This window comes from Sinocyclocheilus rhinocerous, unplaced genomic scaffold, assembly GCF_001515625.1.
Source record: "Sinocyclocheilus rhinocerous isolate Xijiao unplaced genomic scaffold, SAMN03320098_v1.1 scaffold689, whole genome shotgun sequence".
Classification (NCBI taxonomy): Eukaryota; Metazoa; Chordata; class Actinopteri; order Cypriniformes; family Cyprinidae; genus Sinocyclocheilus; species Sinocyclocheilus rhinocerous.
Genome location: NW_015652129.1, coordinates 1,056,994 through 1,067,041, shown reverse-complemented (window position 1 = coordinate 1,067,041; position 10,048 = coordinate 1,056,994). Strand labels below are relative to the sequence as shown.

Genomic DNA, 10,048 nt, shown 5'->3' with positions numbered 1-10,048 from the left:
ATCCATTTTTCCCAGAAACAAGTTGAAATGTGGACTCATCTGAGCACAGCACACATTTCCACTGTCTTTTTGACTCTCTGAGATGAGCTCTGGCCCAGAGAACCCAGCGGAATCACTGCATAGAATTGATGTATAGCTTTTTCCTAGAGTAACAGAGATTCAAGTTGCATTTCTTGATGCAGCAGCAGACTGTGTTAAGTGACAGCAGTTTTCTGAAGTACTCCTGAGCCCATGTGGCTATATTTAACACAGCAGCATGACGGTTTCTTATACAATGCCATCTGAGGGCACAACGGTCAAGCACATTCAACTGAGGTTTCCTGCCTTGCCCTACATGTACTGTGATTTCTCTGGATTCCCTGATTTTTTTCACAATATTATGTGTGGTAGTTGGTGAAATACCTAAATGTTTTGCAATTTTGCATTGTGAAATGTGATTTTTGATTTTTTTGAAACTTCTCTCATGAAATTTGGCATAAAGTGATGAGCCATGATCCAGCTTTGCTTGCAAAGACTGAGATGCTCCTTTTATACCCAAACATGATACCCTGACTTATTACAAATTCACCTGCATACTGTGAACTGTTTCAAAACAGTTTAACGTTCTATAACCTTTTCACTTTTATTTTGCCTCTGTCCCAACTTTTTTGGAGTGTGTTACAGCCATCAAAATCTAAATTTGTTGTATATATATATATATATAGAAAGAGAGTAACAGGATCAAGAAAGAGCCATGAGCATCGCCCGCAACGATGTTGCTGGATATATCGCAATGCCACGCACAATATGGCGCCGACTTGTTTGGATGTTTTACTGTGAAAAATATTCATATGTGTCAACACATGAATTTCTGAAAGAAAAATCCTTAGGCGTACTGAATGAATGGTAAATTGTCGACTCAAGTGTAAGTAGAACACGCACTATGTTTATTAGACAGCTCACATTGCTTTGTTTTGAATTGCTCTTGTCACTTAACATGGGCCAGGCATCATTTTACAGTTCAATTTAAAGCATAAAATATGACAGCTCATGATTTTTACGTTTGGTGCTTGGAAAGTGTTGATTTTATGTCCCGTTTACACTTCATATCTGTTATTAAACATTAACATTTTTCTTGTTTCTTTACAGAGACAACTACTTAAAGCATTCCACTCTGAGGGTTCAATAACTGGATCTAATCCCAGGAAAATGTTTGGACCTTTTACTACAATCAGGATTGGGATCTCAGTGAGTATTGTCCAGAAAACATGGCAACAACAAACACATTTTAATTAACAAGTCTATTGAAAATTATAATATTACTGCATATTGCTAGGCCAATTTCTACATTGTAATGGATTGTTTTACTCAGTGGATGCTTTAAATTAATCTACATTTATATATCCACATATGTATTTATTTGATAAGTAGTCATCTAGCAAACAGGATAATGTGCAGTCAATTATCTTCACGATAGTTTATTTAACAATAACAATGACCTGCTGGCTATACATTATTTTTCACAACAGATCAAAAACTATTAAGGTGTAGCACAATGTGATTCCTTTGTAAAATGATTTACATGTCAGGGCAAGTTCTTCCACTTAAATTCCACTTAAACAGATGATAGGGACTTTTGTTTAAAACCTACACCTGGTAGTTTGGATCAAGGCGTTTCTTGCTGTGGCCCCCAGCCCAACAATGGCAGATCTGTTTAAAAACACATCTTCAAACTGAGAGAGGTGTTGATTGAAATGGCAGAGAGCACGTGGGGGGGCTGGCTTACAGATAATTTAGCTAGCCCTAATGTGACAGACACAGATAAGAGCAGGTTTAGTTCTTGTGTGTGGTTTCACTTATTGCCATAATGCCACTTGGGAAGCAATAACTAACTCAAGTGTCATCAGCTTCTGCAGAATAACTTAAAGAGCATCTGTAAACAATCAGGATGACATTAGAAGAGCCATAAAGTGGCTTCATAAGATCTCATGCTTTTCTACAGTTTGCATTTAACAGAGTTCAATCCATTTTTATGTGATTTTAATGTGAGAAAGAGGCTGCTGAGTGTGTGTGTGTTTTTGTTTTCATGTGTTGTCAAGTATAATTAGAAGGTTGGTAGGCAAGCCTCTTGGCAGATCCACAAACGGATTTGCATAGGCCCTATGCCCAACCCCTCTGGCTATGTGGAGGAATAGTTTAACTGTCACGGAAAAACACCTGGATTATATAAGACCAAAATCCCCTTGGAGTTTGGAGAGTATGCCTTTCTGCACTCAGTAATGGCTAGCAATATTCAAGCTGACATTGACTCTGCAATTTTGCAATCCTGTAATCATTTTTTTTTTCTGGGGGGTCTGATATTCAGCCAATTTTTAGTGCCTTGAACTGACCTCATATTATAAACAATTCCAGTCAAGTGACACTAACTAAACAATTAGAGAAGTTTAAACCCCCAAGCTCCTCTTTTCTTTCACAACTAATCTTTAAATGTCCATTTCTATATACACTGATACATTTTTAACATTTCAAGATAAAAACCATTAATATTTTCTGTACAAATATGCTTAATGACCAATAGATTAATAAATCTGTAAAGAAACATTGTTAGGTTATGCTTCCTAATGCAGTAAATAATGTTAATGAACTGTAGATTCAAGTTAGAGTTAGCCAATTAAAGGGATAGTTCACACAAAAATGAAAATTCTGTCATTAATTACTCACCCTCATGACGTAAGACCTTTGTTCATCTTTGGAACACAAATGAAGATATTTTTAATGAAATCTGAGAGCTTTCTGACCCTGCATAGACCGCAGCAGAACTGACATGTTCAAGGCCCATAGAAAAAGTGCTCTCGGATTTCATCAAAAATATCTTGTGTGTTCCGAAGATGAACGAAGGTCTTACGGATTTGGAACGATATGAGGGTGAGTAATTAATGACAGAATTTTTCGATTTTGGGTGAACTACCCCTTTAACAGGATTTTATTGTGGAATTTTAACATTATCTTCCTTTAAAATTACATTTAAACAGAGTTGCTATGACTTTTAAATTGAGCTCATGCACCTCAACAAGTCCATGCAATATTTTGCAATATTTCGCAAACCTATAATCAATTTGAGAGTTTTCAATCCTCCTGGGCTCCGTTATTCAGCCCAGTGGTTCCCAACCCTGGTCCTGGAGGCACCCCAACACTGCACGTTTTGCATGTCTCCTTAATCAAACACACCTGATTCAGGTCATCAGCTCATTAGTAGAGACTCTAAGACCTGAAATTGGTGTGTCAGAGAAAGGAGACATGCAAAATGTGCAGTGTTGGGGTGCCTCCAGGACCAGGGTTGGGAACCACTGATTCAGCCAATTATTAGTAAGTGTTAGTAAGACTTGTGTTTGTCATATCAACAATAGCAATTAAAGGGATAGTTTACCCAAAAATGAAATTTCTGTCATCATTTACTCAACCTCATGTCATTATAAACCTGTACTACTTTGTCTTCTGTGGAATGTAAAAGAAGATATTTTGAGAAATGTCTCAGTTTTTTTTTTTTGTCCGTACAGTGCAAGTGAATGGGAACCAAAACTTGTATGGTCATTCAACATTCTTCAAAGTTTATTCTTTTGTGTTCCACAGAAGAAAGAATCTCCTACAGGTTTGGAGCAACATTTTTTGGGGGTAAACTGTTCCTTAAATGACACCAACCAAACAATTAGCCATCTTTAAAGCCCGAGGTCCTCTTTTTTTCATAAGTAATCTTTTTCAGTCCCATATTTGGATATCAGCATTGTGCATTGGATGGATTAGATGAAGAACAAAAACCCCACCCCCCCAAAAAACAAGCTAGAACTTGAATGAATAACAAATGAGATAATGTTAAAGGACAGTTTTCACAATCAAAAGCGTGTTTTATTGAGTGCGTATGCATGCACACGTGTGCTCTAGTTCCTACTGCGGTGGGGGGTGTCGTTCTGGCAGCATTTCCTCTTTTTCTCCGCAGCAGCTCCTTCACAGGGTCTTTGACTCTCACTCCCTGGTACGGCTTGGATGCGGACGCCTCTGACAGTGCTGTACAAAAAAAAACACAGCAGATATGAGCACACCTCATGACAAGCATACAAAAAAAAAATAATCCTTTGAGACGTACGGATTTCTTGTTTGTGCCAAGTTAAACAAGGTGTGGCTGAAAGTGTTGAAAGTTTCAGTCACTCAATAGATACCTCTTTTATTGGGACCTTTCGTCTTTTTTGTATTGTGTAATCTGATGTACAAAGCTGTAAGAGAACAATTACTCAAATTCTTGCTTTCTTGAACAATTTCAGCCATTAGTGAATAGTGTGGATCTGGTAAGCCTGAGTAACACTGAAATCAGCTTATTTGCAGATATAATTATACAAATCCCACTTCCTAATCTATTCAAATAAAGCAGCTGGTCAGATATAACTACGTTAAATTACTGTTTTTATGAAATATCCACTTGCTTGTGTCCTCATATGTCACATGATCCGTATCAATTTTTATAAAAAATACACTGACACTACACTGAAACTCCATGTGATATCCAAGGAAGAAGACAGGAGTGATGTTTTCTGGACAGCTGTATAATTCATTGTCTGAACAATACCATCCATCATCTGCTTCAAGCCTCTCCCTATTGATGCATTTATGGTTAATAACTAACAGCTGTGGTTGTCATTAATGTAAAACAATGTCGTGTTTCAGACATTCTTGGAGGCGATATATTTTACAGTTCATAACAGCATATATCAGGGGCGACCAATGTCAGTCCTGGAGAGCTACAGTTCTGCAGACTTCAGCTCCAATCAATCAAACACATCTGAAAAAGCTAATCAAGGTCTAAGGGTTACTAGAAAGCAACAGGCAGGTGATTTTTTATCAAACTCTGCAGGACTGTGTCTCTCCAGGCTGATGCTGGCCACCGCTGGCATACATCATTAACTTGTATAACTTATATAATATCTACATCTCTGCTGGGGCACATATTCACACAAAACACTAAAATAATGCTGTAAATAAATGAATTAATTACATTAACATGTAATATAAGCACCCCAATGTATACAGCCATTTAAAAGTTTGGGGTCGGTATAAGAATTTAAAAACAGTTTGGTCTCATGCTCACTAAGGCTGGATTTATTTAATCAAAAAATACAGTAAAGATGGTAATATTGTGAAATGGTATTACAATTGAAAATAACTGTTTTTATGTCATTTAAAATTTAATTCAGTCTTGTGATGCAAAGCTGAATTTTCAGCATCATTACTTCAGTCTTCATTGTCATGATCCTTCAGAAATCATTCTAATACGCTGATTTGCTGCTCAAGAAACAATTCTTATTATCAATGTTGAAAACAGTTGTGCTGCTTAATATTTTTGTGGAAGCTTTGATACTTTTTTTTCAGGATTCTTTTTAAAAGAAAAACATTTATTTGAAATAGAAAACATTATAAATGTCTTTCAGGTCACTGTTGATCAATGTAAAGTGTCCTTGCTGAATAAAAGTATTATTAAAAATAAAATAAAAAATCGAACTGGACCCTGACCTCTCTCCTTGCTCATTTACAACCACCTTCTCCCCCTGCCCTCTCTGCCTCTCCCTCTTTTCCTCCAAAAGGTTTCACTCAAAGTTCATTAAGAATATGCATATTCCTCATATCATGTATATTGTGAATCTGTTGTTTTTCCCCTTCATGTTTGGTATAATTTTAAAGGTCTCTGTGCGATTGGTAAAATGGTCTCAATTTCACAGTAGTCACTTCTAATATAAGAAATATTGAACACTTTTGTAGAATTGTGTTCTGCTGAGGAGAATTGAAAGTATGGGATTTCCAGAATACTCAAATATCTAAATGAATAATCGATATCTGTGATCAGTTTTTAATTAGAAATATCTCCTAAATTGAATGATCACCTTTGGAGTCAGATTGAACACGGAGCTATACTAAAATTCAAACTAAATCCTGATAAATTCAGAAGCGCAAGTAAAAGACCGAATACGCATTAAACCTTCGACCAGGCCACTGGATTCTGCTTTTTGGGCTGGCGGGTGGATTCTTACACCCCAAACTTTTGAAAGGATGTGTACATATAATAACAAAAATAAAAATAAACACCAGTATGCAAATAAAATATTATCAGTTGTGATGCATTACACAAGGGCATGTGGAAAAGTAATTTTTTTTATCACAAATCAAAATATGTTATCAAATTACTTATTTACATTACTTATTTTTCTCTATCCAATTTAAGTTTGATTTGTTAACTATAATAGCTAACATGAACTAACAATGAGCAATACGTTTTCGTAATTTTTAAAGCTTTTATTGATTTGGTATAATGTTAATTTGATACATTTCAAGTTGAAATAACATTAATTTTGTTAAATTAATATCATGAATGTATTATGAACAAATGTGACTTAACAATGAACAGTTGCATTGATTAATCAGTAAAGAAGCATTGTTAGGTCATGATTTCTAATGAAAGTTAATGAACTGAACTTCATTGTAAAGTGTTACCGTTTTTCCACAGCTGACAGAATTTTACTGCAGTATGTTCACATTCTTCTCCAATAAAATTACATTTAAGCAGTGTTGCTATAACTAAGCTCAGCATGCACTTCAAGAGGCAATAAAGTGATTGATTCTAACAGTGCATCTCAAAGATATATTTGCTATGTACAGAAAGAGGCAGGTTCTTTAGGCGCATGATAAGTGGAGCTGTGTGCATGTGTGCTGGCCAACAGTGAATTCTGAAGAAAGCACCATGCAGTGCACACTGTGTACTTAAGGAGGTGTGATTGTTTGCTGATGTATGATTGCCTAACTGTCCTCATATGTCATAATAGTAAAATAGTAGAAAGTTGATCAGAAAACTCCTCAACGAAACTCCAGCGGTTTTATTTCTGCACCCCTAGTAAATTTGGTCAGTTTATAACCGAGTCACTCAAGTCAAGATTTGTGACTCATTAATCAATCATTTTGTGAGTCACACATGCTTGAACGCGTTCCTTTAATGTGAAAATCTGATATCGCTTTAGGTGTTTGCTAAACATTGTTTACGTAAAAGTCTCTCACACTCGCCCCACCCCATTCTCTCACAACTGTTACTTCTTAAGGCTAAAGCCTCAATGTTTAATCACCAAATAATGAATCAGTAATGTACCTGTTCTGTGACCTTCATCATAGATTCATGACACACATTGGTCTCTGTTAGAACAGGCCGCCAACTAACCACCTGTATCCCTCCATAACCTTAACAAAACAACCATCTTGAATAAATGTCTACTATATTGTCATTCTGCAAACAATAAGAATTCCTTTCAGTAAGTCGCTGTGCTCTCATAGAATGGAGATTGTTTGGGATTTGTAATATATGCATTCATTGTTCAACATTCACAGATGAACAGTCAGTGTAAATATATAACTGCGAGGGCAAAGAGGTGTCTACAGTTGTGCAATACAAGCACAGCATGATTTTAAAAAGTTGAAAAAGAGGAAGCTATGCAGCTGTGAAGTCTTTTCTTTCAGGAGGAGGGCAATTGAAGGGTTTTTTGCATATCAAGATTAGGCCACTCAACAGGACGCCTGGTTACACTCTAAAAAATGCTGGGTTAAATACAACCCAGCGCTGGGTAAAATATGGACAAACCCAGCGGTTGGGTTACTGCCCAGAAGGTCAGGTTAAACATTTAACCCAACTGTTGGTCGAAAACAACCCAATCGCTGGGTTTGTCCATATTCAACCCAGCATTTTTTAGAGTGTATGCATATTTCCGAAGAGGTCTATCAGTTGTAATAACCATCAGTCTAGCAGGACTTACTGGCAATGAATGTGATGACCTGAAATATCACCTCTGACTTCTATCCACTTTCACTTCTTAAGTTATGTGGGATGTGGAAGGAACCGCCACGTCAGAATTCTTACTTGAGCTGCTTTTTTTTGTTTTTTACTGCTCTTTTACATTTATGGAACTAGATAAGATTTCATAAACCCTACCGATGTGCATGTGGAAAAAAAAGAACCTATTTATTAGTTTATTGTAGTTAGTAAGTCAGTCCACCTAACATATTGTAACCCATGTTACAAGATAATACCGTATTAAATTTTTCTTAATATTTAGACTTTTTATTTTATTTAAAAGTTTTAGTAAATGTAGTATATTTTTTGTACATTTCTAGTAAATATTTATTTAGACAACTTTAAAAGAAAATGAGAAATGCTACCTTGACTATACTGTATGTATGTATGTAAATATAAATATATATATATATCAGTTATAATTTTATTTAGTTTTGCTTCAACAATAATAACCTTCATATATATATATATATATATATATATATATACACACACACACACACACATATATATATATATAATTCAAACCCTCATTTTTCAGTTATAATTTTATTCAGTTTTGTTTCAGTTGTTTATTTTAATAATGCATTTTTTATGATTTTATGGTTTTACAATAATAACCCTCATTCAAAACTTAATTTTGTTTTTTAACTTTAACCAACTGTTTCAGCACAAAATAAACATACGCTTTTCTGAAATTCTTCAAAAAAGAATTGGTAAAAAGATTGGCACTTCATGATATATTTAATTTATTTTTACAGATATTAAGATGACCCCAAAAGGAACATTTAGAATTTCTGTCAAAGAGCCAAAGACCAGGCCTGTGTGTTAATGTATCTGTCACCCGTCTTGAGAGCAACCGCTACCTTCCTTACCGCATTGTAATGAAAAAAAAATAATAATAAAAATGGAGGCACCAGTACAACAACCAAGCTGGCATTATTAATTACTAAAGGAGAAAATGTATATTGTCAAATCATAAAACATGCAAATCTCTGCTGTTGATGAAAAGGCAAACACTAAGCTATTAATTAATCACGCCACTTATCAGAACAGATAACATGGCACAACAGCAACGATTCATTTGTTTCCATCTGTATAACGTAATAGGAGCTGAGTAGGTTTTGCATATTTTTGCTCCGTCCTAAATTTAAGTAAAAAAATCTATATATTTTGTTGATGCATTATGCCTTTGCGGTGCATTTAGTAAGTAAATAAGTATATTTGCATACTGCAACATAATGCATGTGAAATGTGCAAATCTAAATATTGTATTGATATTCAGAAATTGTACTTACATTTTCCCATGTGCACAGTCTTATACTCTAAACTGTTATAGTATCTAGACAAAAACGTTTCTAATTACTTCCTGCGATCATCTCATAATTGTACAGAGGCTGCTTGAGTGGGCTGCCTTATAAAAGCAACAGCATTGCAGTTTCAAGTGATGTCACCACAAAGGGAAGCTGCAAACCACATTAATTCAGAACCACCAGTTTACCACAATGTAAAAGTTTCAGCTTAACATGTCTTATGAAAGTTATGAAGTATATATCCATGGCTGCTCTTTCAAATGAAACAAGCAGAGAGTAAATTGGAGAATTTGTGGCACATCAGTACAATCAGATTCTTCTGTTGATCAGGAACAAAATTATTGATAAACAATCATTTTACAACTAACACACCAATAAAGTGTTTTGTATCTTGGAGAACTGAAATCTTATTTTATTTTATTTTATTTTATTTTATTTTACTTAAAGCAAATCAACAATATTTTACAACTAAAACACCCCAATAAAGTGTTTTGTATCTTAGAGATCACCAAACTGAAATCTTATTTTATTTTATTTTATTTTACTTTCACTCTTTTTGTTTTAATTTAATTTAATTTAATTTAATTTAATTTAATAATTTAATTTAATTTAATTTAATTTAATTTAATTTAATTTAATTTAATTTAATTTAATTTAATTTTCACTGTTTTTGTTAAAAATAATGGAAAAAGCAAATCAACAATATTTTACAACTAAAACACCCCAATAAAGTGTTCTGTATCTTAGAGATCACCAAACTGAAATCTTATTTTATTTTATTTTATTTTACTTTCACTCTTTTTAATTTAATTTAATTTAATTTAATTTAATTTAATTTAATTTAATTTAATTTAATTTAATTTAATTTAATTTAATTTAA

The 10,048-nt window shown here is 34.2% G+C and overlaps 1 protein-coding gene across 2 annotated transcripts in view; it reads right to left on the bottom strand.

Annotated features, from left to right (window-relative positions):
- LOC107713464 (POU domain class 2-associating factor 1-like) overlaps positions 1-9,493 on the bottom strand; it is an 11,087-nt gene extending 1,594 nt beyond the window's left edge. The window contains exons 1-2 of one of the 2 annotated variants that reach the window (XM_016518973.1): positions 9,154-9,493; positions 3,908-4,041 (exon numbers count right to left, since the gene is read on the bottom strand). In XM_016518973.1, coding sequence (XP_016374459.1) covers positions 3,908-4,041; positions 9,154-9,163 — 144 coding nt within the window. In that variant the 5' untranslated portion in view covers positions 9,164-9,493. The remainder of the gene's footprint in view (positions 1-3,907; positions 4,042-9,153) is intronic. The other variant, XM_016518974.1, reaches the window with a different exon arrangement.
- Between the last annotated feature and the right edge of the window lie 555 nt (positions 9,494-10,048).